The sequence below is a fragment of the Lissotriton vulgaris genome, chromosome 3_1, assembly GCF_964263255.1.
Source record: "Lissotriton vulgaris chromosome 3_1, aLisVul1.2, whole genome shotgun sequence".
In the NCBI taxonomy this organism is placed as follows: Eukaryota; Metazoa; Chordata; class Amphibia; order Caudata; family Salamandridae; genus Lissotriton; species Lissotriton vulgaris.
In genome coordinates, this window is record NC_141689.1 from 1613469319 (window position 1) to 1613486489 (window position 17171).

The window sequence follows — 17171 nt, forward strand, 5'->3', positions numbered from 1 at the left end:
GGGTGTGATGTGGCTGCAGCGGGAGATGGCGAGGATCAGGCGTGCTGAGGCGTTCTGGATGCGTTGGAGTCGTTTCAGGAGTTTGTCCGGGGATCCTGCGTAGAGTGCGTTGCCGTAGTCCAGTCTGCTGCGGATGAGGGCTTGGGTGACCGTACTTCTAGTTTCGGTGGGGATCTACTTGAAGATCCTGCGAAGCATTCGGAGGGTGTTGAATCAGGAGGAGGAGACGCGTTGACCTTCTTTGTCATGGAGAGTGTGGAGTCGAGGATAACCCCTAGGTTTCGTGCATGGTTGGTGGGTGTAGGGGGTGCTCCTAGTGCCGTTGGCCACCAGGAGTCATCCCAGGCCAAAGGGGTGGAGCCGAGAATGAGGACCTCCGTCTTGTCCGAGTTCAGCTTCAGTCGGCTGTTCCTCATCCAATCGGCGATGGCCTTCATTACTTCGTGGAGATTGGTTTTGGCGGTGTGGGGGTCCTTGGTGAGTTAGAGGATCAGCTGGGTGTCATCGGCGTAGGAGATGAAGTTTAGGTCATGCTGTCAGGCGACGTGGGTGAGTGGTGTCATGTAGACTTTGAACAACGTTGGGCTGAGAGATGAGCCTTGGGGTACGCTGCAGATGATCATCGGTGGCTTCGGAGCGGAAGGGGAAGGCGGATGCTCAGAGTTCTCCCGGAGAGGAAGGAGGTGGTCCAGTCCAGGGCCTTCTCTTGGATTCCGGCATTGTGGAGGCGTGCTCTAAGTGTGCGTTGGCAGACTGTGTCGAAAGCGGCTGACAGGCCCAGGAGGATGAGGGCCGCGCTTTCTCTGTTGTCGAGCATGTTCCTGATGTTGTCGGTGGCGGCGATGAGGGCAGTTTCAGTGCTGTGGTTGCCGCGGAACCCTGACTGGGATGGGTCCAGGATGTTGTTCTCTTCGAGGAAGCTGGTCAGTTATATGTTGGCAGCTTTTTCGATGACCTTCGCCGGGAAAGGGAACAGGGAGATGGGTCGGAAGTTCTTGAGGTCCTTAGGGTCCACCTTGGGTTTCTTTAGTAAGGCGTTGATCTCCGGGAAGGTGGCTGTCTCGAAGGAGATGTTGATGGTTTTCCGCAGGTGGGGTGCGATGGTGCTGCTGGCTTTGTTGTAGATGTGGTGTGGGCAGGGGTCTTCCGGGGATCTGGAGTGGACGGTGTTCATGATCTTGATGGTGTCTTTGTCGTTGATGTTGGTCCAGGCGCGCAGGTGGTTGGTGCGGGTGGTGGTCATGGGAGCGGGGATGTAGGCTGTTGCCAGGGCGGTGATGGCGTAGAAGGTGTTGTGGATGTTCGTGATCTTGTGATGGAAGAAGGTGACCAGTGAATCGCACGGGTCTTGTGACGGTGGCATATCGTTCGTGTTGGAGCTGGGGTTGGAGAGTTCCTTCATGATGCTGAAGAGCTCATTGCTGTTGTGTGCGTTGTTGTCTAGGCAGTCTCTGAAGGCAGTCCTTTTGGCAGATCTGATGAGTTGGTGGTGTCGGCGGGTGGCGTTCCTTTGGGCTTTGTAGCTTTCCGGTGTTCTTTCGCGGGTCCAGTTTTTTTCTAGTTTTCGGCAGGTTCGCTTGAAGGCCTGGAGGTCTTCGGTGAACTAGCTGGCTCTCTTGCTGGTGTGGGTGTTCGGGGGTTTCTTGAGTGGGGCGAGGGTGTTGGCGCAGACTATCAATTGTCTGAGGCTGCGGCGTCTGAGTCGGTTGAGTCTGTGGGTGGGTCCTGGGCGAGGGCGGCGGTTAGCTGGTCCTCTGTGATCTTGTCCCAGCTGCGGAGAGGCATCTGCTGGGTGCGGTGGTATGTGGTGGGTTTCCGGAAGGTGAAGTGGATGCAGCGGTGGTCGGTCCAGTGGAGTTCGATGGTGCGGTCGAAGAAGATGTGGGTGCTCGCTGAGAAGATGGGGTCAAGTGTGTGGCCGGCGGAGTGTGTGGGTGCTGTGACAAGTTGTTCGAGTCCGAGGTTGCCATTGTTGTCGATCAGGGTGGAAGAGTTGGTGTTGTTGTTGTTCTCAGGGCGGAAGTTCAGGTCCCCGAGGAGGATGTACTCCGTGGAGGCGAGGGCGTGTGAGCTGACGAGGTCGGGGATGGGGTCGCAGAACTGTGGTCGGGGTCCGGGGGGTCTGTAGATGAGGGTGCCTATGAGGGTAGTGTTGGGGTCGGTGTGGATCTGGAAGTGCAGGTGTTCGGCAGTGCTGAGGGTGTCGTCGGCGTGTGTCGATATTTTTAGAGTGTTTCTGTGGACAATGGCAATTCCTCCTCCTATTCCGTTGGTGCAGTCCTTGCGGGTGATCTTTTAGCCTTCCGGGATGGGTATGGCAATGTCAGGTGCTGAGGAGGGGGTCAGCCAGGTCTCAGTCAGGACATTGACGTCTGGGGCGGTGGTGTCAAGTAGATCCCAGAGTTTGACTGCGTGTTTGCGGGCGGAGCGGGTGTTGAGCAGGATACATCTGAGAAAGTTGGTTTCCATGTTGGGTGGGTTGGCGGGCCGGATGCTGGTGAAGCTGCAGTTCCGGCAGGAGAAGGGTCCTTGGGTGCGTTTTGGGGCAGTCAGGCAACAGGTGCGAGATCATCCGGTGTTGAGTTTGTGGAGAGTGCTGGAGTCGTAGTGGAGGCGGGTGTCGTGGTGTGTGCGGGGTCCAGGGTTCCTGGCACAGGGCGTGGTCCAGGTGCGGACGGGGGCAGACGGAATTGCCTTAGGCGTGCCATCAGCGCACCAGCGGTGCACCCGCTGCGTGCGGCCGCGCATGGTCCGGCATATATGGGGAAGTGGGAGGGAGGAGCAGCTGGGAGGCGGGAGGAGCAAATGGACAGTGGTCAGTCAGGGGGGCAGGGCCGCAGAGGACACAGCGGCGGGGGAGACGAGTGGCACATAAGGCAAAAATGGGGCACAGGAGGGGGAAAACAGTGGAGAGATGGCAAAAACGGGGCACAAGGAGGAGGAAAACAGTGGCACAGAAGGCAAAAAAAGGGTGCACAATTAGGGGGAAAACAGTGGCACAGAAGGCAACAAGACGGGGCACAAGGAGGGGGAAAACAGTGGCACAGAAGGCAAAAAACGGGGCACAAGGAGGGGGAAAACAGTGGCACAGAAGGTAATAAAAACGGGCCACCAAAATGGAAGAAGCACACTTGTCAGAGAGACCTCAGCAGCGGCAGGGGAGCGACCTTCCTGGAAGGGTCAAGTGTCGCTCAGATAAGGTGGGGTTAGGGTTGGTGAGGCGGCAGCCATAGGCTTCTAGTGTGCGAATGAGGAGTGCAGTGCTTCCTTGACAGAGTGGAAAATTGTGTTTTCTGAAAGAGAGTCTAGAGAGTTTGTTGAGGTGACAAAGGTCGGTCCCAATTGGTTTGGAGTTTTAAAATTTCAAAAAAGGCATTGCTTTAAGATAATTGATAAATTTTACCTCTGTTTTTAGTTTGTTGCAGATCTGTGAGGAGAAGAAAATAATGCACGTTAACAAAGCAAACACTAGCTTCTACACAAAAGCATACAATTGCTGAATTCATTCTTAAGCCAAGTTATTTTGCTAAGCAAAGCAAACAGAAATAGTTTGTTAAGAAGCATGGGACAATTACTGTTAACAGACTGATGCACAAGGAATCAAACACCACTTTAAATTGTATGTGTGAGTTCTCGGGTATAGATCACTTAAATTGGACAGGGCCATTTGGCACTAGTCCCATCCAAAAGTTCAGTTAGCTGCAGGACTCTGTACACTTTACCCCTGCTAACCAGTGCAGAAAATCAATCTATCAATAAAACTGTATTCAGCTTTAGTGAAAAAACCCATAAAAGACAAAAATACAACAAAGCTATAAGCTCCCATCCAATTGGTATCAAAGAACGCCATATTTCACGCAAGAAGATAAAACACAATTTTAAAATAAGTAGATATTCATTCATTCATTCATTCTTTATTTCGGTCAAATAACCATAGAAGAGTACAATACAATATTAAAAACATCAACATATACATCATGTACTGGTAATCCGAAGAAAAGCTGTTTAGGACATGCATATATACTTAAGCATTTGAATAGGTAAAAGAATGGGCTAATAACAGGATCAAGTTTATAGAAGGCTTCAAATTCTTTGGATACAGTATTAATCCATCATCGAGGTAATACATAATTAAAAAATAGATTATTACAATAAATATTTTTCTTTTATAAAAATGTTTGGCGGACACCAAAAACAGCATTATAAAAGTACAGTTGATAAAAGTTTGAGTTTAGGAGGTCAGGAGCTATTTTACAAGGGGCAATTCTGACTAAAGTATATGGGGGTAGCTGTAGTACCAATACATTTGATTTGGTACACTGTGAGTTAGTACAGAACCTAAGAGTACTATTACATTTTTAGACCTTTTTTCTTCCTAACTATTGCTACTGCGAGAAGGAACCGACTCAGACTAAATACTATGGTCTGTGAGGTATCCCCTTTAAATACTCTCTCCACCCTCTTTTATTTTCCGATAACCTAGAAGAAGGCAGATAGGCTTAATCAACTTCCTCCTTGCTTGCAGATATGCAGAGCATATAAATAGGACATGGGCCTCATCCTCTTTAACGCCCATATCACATAGTTCACAAAGATCAGTATCACATTTACTCATAGGATCTATCTTACACGCCCACTTGGAAGTACTAGTTTTTAATTGTGAAATGCCATAACGGTACTTTAGATACAGTGACTTTGCCATTGAAGGTAGAATTTCATCCACAAAACATTCAAATTTACATTTGGTTTTAACATCAAAGAATTTAAGTGTCAATTTCCCGATTTTTGAGTTTTGAAGTGGGTAACTGTGAATATGTTCCCAGTACCGTGCCTTCAATAGCTTTTTTGAACGATGAGTAAGAGAATCGGGATCGGTCCAGAAACTATATAAGCCTAATTTTAAAAACCATTTTTCGATATGCAGTAACCAGTTTACTCTAATAAAGTTCTTTATCTGTAAGATTTCCTTTAGTGCTGCTCTATAGTCCACTAGCTTGTCAGTGGACCATAGACGAACCTAGTAAAGCAGCGGGCGTAGGGAAGCGTGATCATCAGAACGTAGTATGTTTAAGTCCCAAAATAAAGGAATTAAAGGAGTACAACCTGGCCCAGCTAAAAGTTGTCTGAAAAAGCTGTTTTCCTGTACTGAAAAAGAGTCTCTGACTACATGGCCCCACAATTCTGCCCCATACAAGGTGGCCGATTGAGCTTTATACTTAAATAGCTCAATTGCTGGTGATACTGCCTTAAGGAAGCTGTTTTTATGCTTCCTTATTATAGGAGCTTGATTTTGTATTAATATTAGCCTCGACTGTTCTATTTGCGATTTCCAATTCATTTTAGAATCGAGGCTAATACCCGAATATTTAAAATTTTGGACCTGTTCAATATTCTCATAATTTACACTAAAAACGTTGTTAAAACCCTTATGTGGACTGATGGATATATAATCTTAGTTTTAGAGGAATTAATTTCAAGATTTTTGTCCAAACAGTATGAGGGAAATTTGTTCAACAAATTCTGTAATCCTTTAGGCGTCTGGGAAATTAAAATTGTGTCATCCGCGAATAGTAGTGCCGGAACGGCTTGACCACACAACTTGGGAGAGTCATGCTCGCAGCCCAAGAGGGTGTCAGGGATGTCATTAACATAAAGAGAGAAGAGGGTTGGCGCCATAACGCAGCCTTGCCTTAACACTCTCTTTATGTCAATTCTTTCCGTCAGCTCCCCATTAGGTCCCCACCTTACTCTTGCGTAGTTCCCCTCGTGCAGCCTGACTAGTTGTTGTAGTATGTCACCGGGGACTCCCATATCTCTTAGTGATTTCCATAATTTCCATAATTTCCCTCTCAGGTCCACAAAAGCTACATATAGGTGAGAGTTCCTTATTTTAATGTATTTCCATACTAAGCATAAATATCTAAAAACTTGATCGACTTTACTAATTTTAACTCTAAATCCTGCCTGATATTTTGTTAAAATAAAGTTATCCTCGATCCAAATATTTAGCTTATTTAAGAGTTGACGTGCAAAAATCTTACAGTACATCTAACAGACTGATTGGTCTGTAATGGGATGAGTTGAGTCTATCTCCCTTCTTAAAGATGGTTACGATTTCGGCACTCCGCCACGTCTCCGGTATTGGGGCCCCTCTTAAGATGTCATTACTAAGTAAGTTAATATACGGGGCCCACAGGAGATTTTCGTGTTTCCAGAGATCGCCAGGTATTCTGTCTGGGCCTGGAGCTTTGCCCTGTTTGACTGCATTGATAGCTAGTATAGTTTCAGACAAACTAAATGTTAGGGGAGTGATACACGGGTCTAGTTCTAAATTCCTTTGTGTCCACTCATCATCATCTTCCCCACCGCACGAGTACAGGGATGAGAAGTGCTTGACCGAGACACTTTCTTCGAGGAATCTGTCCCTCGATGGACTTCCATCTTTAGTACCACTAGCAATCAGCTTCCAGAAGGAAGATTGGTCTTTCAATTTGCATGCTAAAAGCAAGTCCGACCAGACTCTGCCATCCCATTCCCTTTTTGGAAGGTCAAGTGTATTTTTATACTGCATCCTTTTATCTCTAATAATGTTAATCTGATTCTCTTTTACAGCTTGTAATAAATCGGTTTTAGCACGACGACAAGCTTTGTTATACCAGCGGCCTTCCTTCAAATACATTTTTTTCTGGCCAGATTGTGCTTGCTTGGTCCCTTTTGAGAAAATCTCTCTAAGCTGTGGTATCAAATTCTCATGCACCACTGCTAGGGAAATGCCCTCTCCATTGTTATTAACTAATGGGGACATTAGAATTACATAGGAATCATAGATTTTCTTAATGATACTCGTATTACTCATAACAACAGGCCATTTTAAGGACCTACGATTATTGGACTCTAGGGGGTCCTCAGATCGAGTATCTCCACAGAGATTTAACTCCCTTAAGGGGGCAAATAACGTACTACAGATAGTCAAAGTTAAGGGGAGGTGATCACTTTCTATCCGATTATCCACCTTCAAATCCAGAAGCATTTGCCATAAGCACATAGAGACCAATATATAGTCTAAATGGCTGGCACAACGACCTCTTTTAAAGGTAGGGTTACTTGGACAATCTGACAAAAGCCGCCCATTACAGGTGAGCAAACCATATTCCGTTGTTAATTTTAATAGTTGCAGAGCCCCTTTAGAGCAAGCAACAGTATCACTTGCATCAATACGGGGAGTATTATTGGTGCTATCTTCCTCCCAGTAAATATCTTCTAGCCCCACAACTGGCTCAAACTTCCCATTGAAGTCTCCTCCAATGATCAGCTTGGTTTTGTGGTCTAGGCTAGAAATTAAATTGACTAGCTGGACTATTGTTTCCGATTTTTTGTTAGGCGATTGTGGTCTGTTGTAGATATTAATAATGCAGACCAACCAACCTTTTCCATCCCGGAATTTTATAGCCAAGATGTCCGGGCTATTAAAGTCTATCTGTTTGACATCAATGCCTAATGTTGTTCTCGCCCAGATTATCAGGCCACCAGACGGTCTGCCTTTATTCGGGTTACTATCCGGAATATAGAATGATCTATACCCTACTTTAAAATAATTTTCTCTTCCCCATGTTTCTTAGAACAAAATAAAGTCCCCCTATTGATATAATCATGCCATGCAGGATCAGGCATGTTTTTCCCTATGCCGGCAATGTTCCAAGAAATTATTATCGCCTTGCCCTTATCCTTATCCTTAGCAAATGTAGCTGTTGATTCGTTAGCCACACTTATATTCTCTTTGGTTTTTGGGGTTGGCAATTTTAGATTTCCCCCCTTGTTCATTAAAATGGGATATTTGACCTGATTAACTGCTTCCCTTGTGTTACACCTGTAGTTATTTACATGGGTATAATCTGTTGTTGTTGTACTTTCCCCTATTTCGTGTATATTTCCCAGTCAATAAACTTCATCTAACCGATAAAGTGATGCAAATCGGTTATTTGTGGCCACCCAGGGATAGGTGGGAAAGCCATCTGACATCTCTTTGTGGGTGGAGATTTGCTGGCTCCCGTATAGTCGCATTGCCCTTGGGCTGTAAAAATAAGTGAGGACTTTTGGACAAATTGGGCCCCTGTCCATATAATGGTATTCCTCACAAATTAGGCTCACTACTTTACTCTCTCTAAAGTTAACAATTATTACATCTCCCTGAATGTCTTTTGGCCTTCTACCTATCCAGTTGACTCTTCTGACGAACAGTACCTCACCGTTCAGATGTCTAGGGATCGGCCTGTTATTATTCAACCAGAATGTCACCTTATTTTTTAGTTCTTGGTAAGATTCTGGTTTCCCATTTTTTAATTCAAGGACACCCGTGAGTACAAAGACATATATTAATGATTCGGCTGGTAGGTCAACCGAGGCCAGGGGAGCTCTTACAGTGCTAAAGTCGTTCCCTTTAGTATTTCCAATATCTTTTGGGCACGCAACATTTTTTGGTGCATCGTTAACTATACAGGGTGTGGCGTGTTGTGCAGTCTTTTCAGAGGACTTTTTATTCTGTTTGTTCGTCTGTTTATTAGTACTAGGGCCCTTTGGGATTCCTACCTCTGTAGTTTTATTAGTAGTTAGACCTGCTATGGATCCTATGGTGTTTATAGCAGGTTCCTTTGGAGGAGGCACCATATTCTCCATTCGTCCTCTAACTTCGAGTTTTCCCAGATTTTTTAGCGAGGTGAAATTATCTAGGGTTAACTGTTCAAATTTCTCCAGTTTGTTATTTACCATTTTTATCCTTTCAAGGAGAGGGAGAATCAATGATTTGACAACCTTTTCTATCTGTGCCATTTACACGTCAACCTCCTCTATGGGAGCAGAAGAGGCCTTCCCTACATAATTGTCTCTGGTATTTTGGGTGGGTTCCCTTTGAATAACATCAGACCATACTAACACTCTATCTGCTTGTACACCTGGTTCGAGAATGGCAGGATCCGTCATTTTTGAAACTTTTTGTTGCCTCCCTTTCTGTGTGATTTCAGTCTTTTTTCTTTTTGTGGTATCTCTAATACTCGCTCGGTTTTGGGCTTGTCTACTGACCGGTTCGGGTATAGCAGTATCATTATTTAGGGGGGGTCTCCCGCACCCTTATTTCTTTAGCAGTACCCGACCGGCAGGAGCCCTCGCTAATGAATGACACCGCTGGTCCCACCGGTACATTTAGGAAGTCAGCCTGGGATACAGGCCCTGATGGGGAGGAGTTCAGTAGAAGGGAGAGATCTGCACTTAGATCTTCAAACTGCAGATTTGGTGTTTGCGAGAGGCTGCTATCAATATGGTGTAACCTCAAAAAAGTATTTTGTGTAGGTAACATGTTAGGGTTATTTTCAGTCCTATGGAGATCTATGTACGAGTCCACAAGTATTGAAATTGAATTGTTTGCCTGTGTCAGAGTAGTGTTAGTTTGTAATTGCTGCAAACAGATGTTTGGAGGGAGCGATAGGCGTCTCTCTGTGTTCTCGATGGCGGGTACAACCACCCCAATTGTCTTCTGTAGCATCCTATCAATCGCGGTTAGAGTAGGCAATGGGGTTGTAGCATTCTTTTTAAGTCTGGAGCTAGATCTTGTTTGAACAGGAATGTTTTTCCCCATAATTCAACCAACAAAAAACAGTGAGCTGTAATATAGTACCTTTTGGATCACGATACAGGGTCGATTTGACGGAACCAAGGGGGGTGGCCCAGCCCAGGCTGGGCCAGCCCCGGATGGCCACAGACAGCCCACCCATTTCCCGGGCCTAGCCCGGCGCCGCCCGCGCGCGTCCCGCGACGCGAAGGGGAAGTTCGTATTTAAAGCGCCTCCTGGCGCGTACTCCGCCGGAAGTGGCACTCTGGCCACAAGGGCACCTGGGAGGTGTAGTCTGTTGTGCCCCTCGTGCCCCTCGGTCCACCCCCCCCCCCACTGCGGCCGAGAGACCGGGTGCGGCGTTGAACTGGGCAAAGAGGATCGCGTCCTAAAAGGATCCCCAGCAGCCGGTCCGAAGAGGCAGGTTAGCATATGACAAACAGATAGTAGATATAAAATTCATCCATCAAGCCTACTCTACACATAGTACTAATCACAGCTGGATCTAAGCCTAACTGTGGCCTTTAAAAAACGAAGAACATACCATAACATGGACCCTGAGAGCATAACTAGAAAAGTAAATGCAGGACATACTTGATTAAAATTTGCTGATTTTAAAATTGGGATTAAGTAGGCCTCCCTCTGCACCTCATAATAGCTGCAAAACATTAAAAAAATGAATCATGTCCTGAGGGGACTTGCTGTCACAACAGCATACCGGTAGAGTCTCACCTTTGCTGCTCCCTCGGGGATGGGCAAAGAGGAGATAAAATAGATCAAAACAGAACCTTGTCAATAGAAAACAATCGTATGTTTTGGAAAGCCCGAGAAGATACGGTTCCATGGTGGGGACAGTTTTCAGGATGATGTATTTACGTACACTGGGCTTCATTAACTCACACTCCTCCCTGTTCACCACACGGAGTCTGCAAAAAGACTCTTTAGCCCAAAGTAAGTCCTTCCTGTTCATTGCATCTGTGTCACTAAAATAATCCGAACAAGAAAGAACGTTTAAACAAGGGTCTCAGGGGAAAGGATTTTTTGAGACCTGGTAGTATCAACCCCCCACTTACAATATATCACAGCAAAAGGGATACTACTGGTCTATCAGTGCAGTAACATATGAGCAAAAACGTCTGTGGTAAATCTGAATGTGTCATGAAAAACATGAAATGAATCCCATCGGCCCACCCAATGGCAGAGCTTCATCATCTGGGATTTATGTAGAGAATGATCTACACTCGGGCAACTCACCTCATGTGATCGTTTGTTGCCTTGATCATAAACCACCAGTGGCAGATCATACCAGGCAGTCCCCCTGTTCAACCAAACTTTAAGCCAATAGTATAATGGGCAGAATGACAACAGGTCTGACAGATAAGACATACTCAGTTCTTAGTGTACAGAAAAAGTGGAGATTCCCTGAGGTGCACATAGGAGTTGCCTCAGGAACTTATTTTCGACTCTTTGTAACTCCTCATGCAATGTAAAACCCCAAATTTCACTGCCATAAGTCACCCGTGCTAGAAACTTAGCACTGTAAATCTCCAAGATTGCACCTATTGGTTTTCTACCCAGCCGCAATGCGAAGTTAAAAATAGCTGCATCAGCCCATAGGAGTTCCCCTTTCTTATTGGTTCCCAGAGGGCCCCAGTTTAATTTGGCATCCAGCATAACCACCAAGTAAGAGAAGGCACTGGTCTTAGGGACCAGTGTGGACCCTACCTTAAAGTTGAAGCACTTCCTTGAGCTTGGCCCCACTTGCATAACATATGACTTGTTAACTAAAAGGTCACCGTCCTCCATAAACTTCACAAAGGAGTTGAGTTGGGTTTGCAGGCCCCTTTGTGTACGGGCCATAAGGACGGCGTCATCTGCATACAATAATACTGCCAGGCCACGCTGTCCTGCCTTAGGAAAGTCTAACTGAGTGTCAACTTATACCCTCTCAAAATCATTGATATATAAATGAAATAAGAACGGGGCCAAGATACAGCCCTGTCGATCCCTCCAACATTTGTGTACCATACCTCTGATTTAGTATCATGAAGGCCAGATATATACTATCAATTCAAAAGTAAACAGAAAAAGGACTAGAAACAAAAATGAAAGCTATGAACGTTGAGCTCCCCTTCTCAATAAATGTTGGATTAATATGGTTCCTGCCATAGGCCACCACACTCATAGACATGATTAGATCAAACTCATCGACTAGGGCATTTAAACTATCTCCCTGTGGGGAATGTTCAACGTGCATTCCCACCATCCTAGGGCATCCTATGCTGGCTATAGTGCCTGCGTTTGGATCCACACATAGATGAATGTTGAAATCTCTTGCAATCATAAGATAGCCATCCTGGGAATCCTTAATACTCATTCTCCTTAAAAAAGAACCCATCCTAGCGATGTTACAAACATTTGGAGATACAGAATTGGCATTATAAAAGTTCAACAACAAGTTTAAAGGCCCCTGGAAGAAAGATAAAGCCTGTAGACAATCATTATCAGTTGGTAATTCTTCAAGCAGCACTTTATGTCCCAGGAGACATAAATTAGCAGCCCACCCTTAGGTCTTCCCGCCTGTGACGGAATGGCTGGTACAAAAAAAGTCTTAAATCCCTCAAGAAAAAACTGTTCTTTATAGACCACGTCTCCTGGAGACAGATCACATTAAAACCTTTTATATAACTAATCCATACAGGATCTTAAATCTTGTTAGCTTTTCCAGCAACATTGCATGAAATAAATTTGCAAGCTTTACCATCCCCAGGACATATAGAGGGAGACCCTGGTTTCCTACGGTGAGTCGATGCCGTCTCTATGGAGTCTTTAACAGTATCAGTGAGTCAATCACAAGCGTCCATTGATTCAAAGGTGTAAAAGAGTTGTAAAGAGGTATGTCTTGAGCTGCCATCTGACGGTTCAATTCAGGATGATCAGGTTAAGCTGGGAGACTCCAGGTGCCCACCCTTTTGGGCATCAAAGCACGGGTGAAGGATCTGTAAAAATACCCAAGGGGGAAGGCCATGGTAGACGGTACAATCCCACCCTTGTTATTCTGTGACACTGAATGTAAGATTCTCTCAACTAGGTGGGGTATATCAAAGTTAACAATTATACAGTCTTCTGCCAGGGTTTTTGTAGTCCTCCCAACCCAGGACACTCTTCGTGCCATAATGACGTGTTTTTCCAACCTTAGGCCAAACAAAGTGTTACAATCTAACTAATATAGTACCTTGTTCTTGAGTTACTCAAATTCTTCAAAAGCGCCTAGAGATTGCGCTGGAACATTACCAAGTACTACTACATACGAAGAGGATTCTGCTGGAAGATGTACCGTAAGGTAGCCTCTGCCTAGGTCTCTTCCCCATGGGGTCTGATGGGGCCTGGGGCTCTGGGCTCTGGGGCTCTGGGAGAAAAACCTACTGCTACCAAGCTCTCTCGTGGGAGGTTTGGCTGAAGCGTAACAAGCTGCGAGACACTGTAACTTCGTGCTCTGGCTCCATCCATAGGGACCACCACCCAAGGGTTTAAGTCCTCCAAAGGCCGTGGGAGGTTGGCACTACTATGCACAGCTGTTACTAGAGGCCTATACACACTTGAGCTTTGCTCACCTTTTGTGTTGCCTAATGGACAGGGGCCAATTGCAGTCCCCCCCTCCATGATACAATCTTCCCAGCAGGACTAATTCGGCAAATCCTTGAGAACTCCTGCTCCAACGAGATTAGAAGTTGTTTGATGGGCTCCAGTTTACGGTCGATATTAATCATCAAGGCGCCCATCCAGCCGTCCATAATGGCAATCATGTCTCTTAGACAGTGGTTGCGGATTATTAACACACTGTTCTGACCCCTCTGCCTTTGGGGCTTTGGCTTTAGCACCTTTCGCCGGACCTTTCCATTTTACTCGTATACCTGCCCCTGCTTGTGATCCCCCTGGTTTGACCTTAACCCCTGGGCCCTTGATCGCTATAGTTGGGCCTGTAGGCTCAAGTCCGATGTTGCTGGCTATGGCTACCTCTGGGCCATGATCTCCCTTAATCACCAAAGATGGGGATCCAGCTTGGCTTAATGAGAGTCCATGTTCAAGTTGGGTCTCCTGGGCCGGATGCGATCCAGTAACCCCCACTGCTCTAGTGGCCGAGTTACAGGCGAACGAGAGAGCCAGCAGGCCACCAGCTCAATTTCCTTATCTATAATCCCTGTAGCCCGTAATAAAAATGCATCCATCGTAGTGGTTGGGTTACCTGGGGGTGCTAATGTTGGCCCTTTACGTTTGCCAATAACTCCCACATAGCGGTAAATTAGCAAGAACGAGGTTCTTGCTAATATGCCCCTAAGTCCCTACATGCTGATATTATATGGTCCCAAGTATAGTTCTGTTCCTGAGCAGAATCCTTGCAACAAGACTACCTCTCCCAGCTTGCTGGGATGTTAAGGGTGTATGCAGGCCTGGCCATGTCCTAGGATGTGTAGGACATTAGGATATGGCCAAGAGACAAACAACACCCTACAGGCAAAAAAAGTAAGAAGTATAAAAGGGGCTATTGAGTGAGGTAAATCCTCTCAAGTCTTTATCAGGGATGTCTCCCAAGAATAAGTGCACCAGATGAAGGGCAGAACATAAGTACATCACTTATTCTGTGGCACTACCACTCTGGACAGAGGGGCGAAGTGTAAGTGCTAGAGTGACACTTCATGAATCAGCAGTGTAGCCTTGGTTTCTTTGTTCTGTACCCCCAAACACTAGGGTGGATTGTCAGTTTGTGGTGCAAACCAGTACAGGAGTAGGCATACTTTATAGTCTGCGGTGTGGAAGAAATTTGTAATCTCAGGTGCCCTTCATGTACCTTCATAGCTGGAAGAAAAGTCCCATCTCATATCATAGCTCTTCATATACTTGTACCCCCTCTTTTTTGTCAGGAACCAAGACTCCTGCACAATTGATCCTCATGAAAGCATTCCCTAAACAGTTGTGGGCAAGTAAGCCACCTCAATGGATATTAGGAATAAATGATACAAACTATATAGGCAACATCACCAATAATCTGGATAGCTTGGTTACTTGTATGGCACATATTACTGTGATTTGAAAAAACACATAAGAGACTTGACTCATTCATGCTTTATTTTATTTTCTCTCCCGCATTGAGGTATCTGACTTTGTTTCTGGTGCCTGATTTAGGACGTGAACAACCCCTACCTTCTGTATTGATAACCTGGAGTATATTACACCTTCCATTAGTTAGCAAAAAATAAACATTAAGGCTACATAGAAAAGTACTATGCAAACAAATAATGAACGGAATGCTGAATAAATGATACATTCACCCCCAGGCAAGAGATCTGGTTTAAATCCATTGTTCTTTTGCTCACCATGCCACCCCAGTTTAGACCCAGCTATATGCAAATCAGTCTTGACCCTCTGCCTCATGGGAACAGTCCAGACCGAACTGCCAAGCCAGGACCTCCCTGGACCGGAAACAAGCATCCTGGGGCCGGAATCTGGGTATTACCCTTCATCAGCCAGGCTAACTTGAATCCAGAGGCACAGTGAGCAAGGGACTCACGTCTGGGCATACCCATCCCACTTAGGGTGAAAAGTGCTAATAAAACAAATGATGGACGGAATGCTGAATAATTCATACATTCACCCCCAGTCAAGAGTTCAGGGCTAAATCCATCGTTCTTTTGCTCACCATGCCACCCCTGTTTAGACCCATCCATATGCAAATCAGTCTTGACCCTGGGCCTCATGGGAACAGTCCAGACCAAACTACCAAGCCAGTGCTTATTTCCGGTCTTCCCTGGACTGGAAACAAGCATCCTGGGACCGGTTTCTCGGTATTACCCTTCATCAGCCAGGCTAGCTTGAATCCAGTTAATTTTACAACAACAAGGGGCCCCAAATTAGTCAGCAGGGACCTCGGGGAACATACTTTGTACATGCAACATTGGTCCCATGCATACAGGAAAGTTGAAAGAAATAAAATATAGACAGAGTCAATCTATATTAAGAGTGACATGTCCAGCCGGACAGTGGTCTTTCAAAGTTTACTCAATTTACACGTAGTTATACCACAAAGAGTACCTTCCACAAGTCAGCCCGTGTGGAACACAAGCCTGTGCCCAGCACTTACAGAGCGGGTACAGAAGGTGGGTATAGAGAGCAAAGAAGGGCTTTATAAGGCAAAGCACGTTTTTCTGTCATAAATGCAATTGTACAGAATATTTCAACAAAGCACCATTAACACACATAGTAATCACGTTTTGGCATTTGGTGCTTAAAAGGTCGACGGCGTTTCGGACCCCTAGTAAATCACGGGGACCATCATCAGGACATTTCAGTGAAAGCCTTAACAATAATTTAGCCTCTAAATGCCTAGAAGGGGGAGAAGGAAACATATACATTTAATTACACAAACTGAAAATTTAGAACAAGTGACTTGTAGTGATCGGTGAGCGGCTTGTCTATAGGAGCGGGTGGAGTTCAAGGACAATTGTGAAGACAAGGTGGCTCGAACGAGCATGCTGGTGAAAAATGCGATAGTAAAATTAATTCCGTGCATTGCCGGTAAGGATTTGAGATGCTGAAGCGATCTCGAGAATCATAATATGCGGAAGCTCATGCTGCTATCAATACACGAGTGTCAGGGCTAGTGGTGACTTGTAGTGACCGGGTGGAGTTCAAGGACAATTGTGAAGACAAGGTGGCTCGAACGAGCATGCTGGTCAAAAATGCGATAGTACAGCTAATTCCAGGCGTTGCCGGTAAGGGTTTGAGATACTGGGGCGATCTCATGAATCATACTATGCGCAAGGTCATGCTGCTATCAATACACAAGTGTCAGGACTAGTGGTGAGGCATGCACGATATCGGGCTAGGCGGAGTCGATGAATCGCAGTTGATAAGTATTGGTGCCAGTCCGTGTCAGCCGGGAATTACAAACGAGCGCTGAGAGTAATACTAATGTGCGCTTACAGAAAGAACACAGGAGCAATTATTTATTGTGCAACCAAGGGTGAACCGGGGTGCATTTGAGCGACGCGAGGACAGGGAACTAAGACCGAGATGATAAGACTTACCAGTGATCCTCAATAGGAAGCGGCGGTGGAGAGTTGGGGATTATGAGCGCCCTAAATAAAGAGGGAATAATTAGGTAATCGGGCGTACGTGTGGGGAATTAGTGAAGAACTGAAACCGGGAGCCCCGGTTCTTACCGCAATCAGGCATAAGGTACCGCGGTACACGTTGGTATCTGTCGGAGCCAGGGGAACCTACAAGGGAGATCCTAGATATTAAAACTGGCCAAATGCCTTAAGGAGACGCCAGAAATGTTCGCCTGTAACTGAGTATACAAACTTACCGGGTGAGTCGGTTGACAATAGTGCTCCCTGGCGTGCTCGTGGGAAGATAGTGAGCTACTGAATATAGAGTGTGCCGATTGGTCAAGGGCCATGTGGTAAACGAGGGCATAACAATAGAAGACGGACTACGTTCGACGGCCACCTTAGAAGAGTGAAGTGCCCAGGAGGGGTGCATGTGACATGTATCAAGGGAATTACATGAG

The 17171-nt window shown here is 45.8% G+C and overlaps 1 protein-coding gene across 3 annotated transcripts in view; it reads right to left on the reverse strand.

The window, feature by feature from the left end:
• Window positions 1–17171, reverse strand: part of CFI (complement factor I) — a 238082-nt gene that overhangs the window by 77342 nt on the left and 143569 nt on the right. For all 3 annotated transcript variants that reach the window (XM_086962096.1, XM_086962095.1, XM_086962094.1), the window contains one exon: window positions 3404–3427. In XM_086962096.1, coding sequence (XP_086818222.1) covers window positions 3404–3427 — 24 coding nt within the window. The remainder of the gene's footprint in view (window positions 1–3403; window positions 3428–17171) is intronic.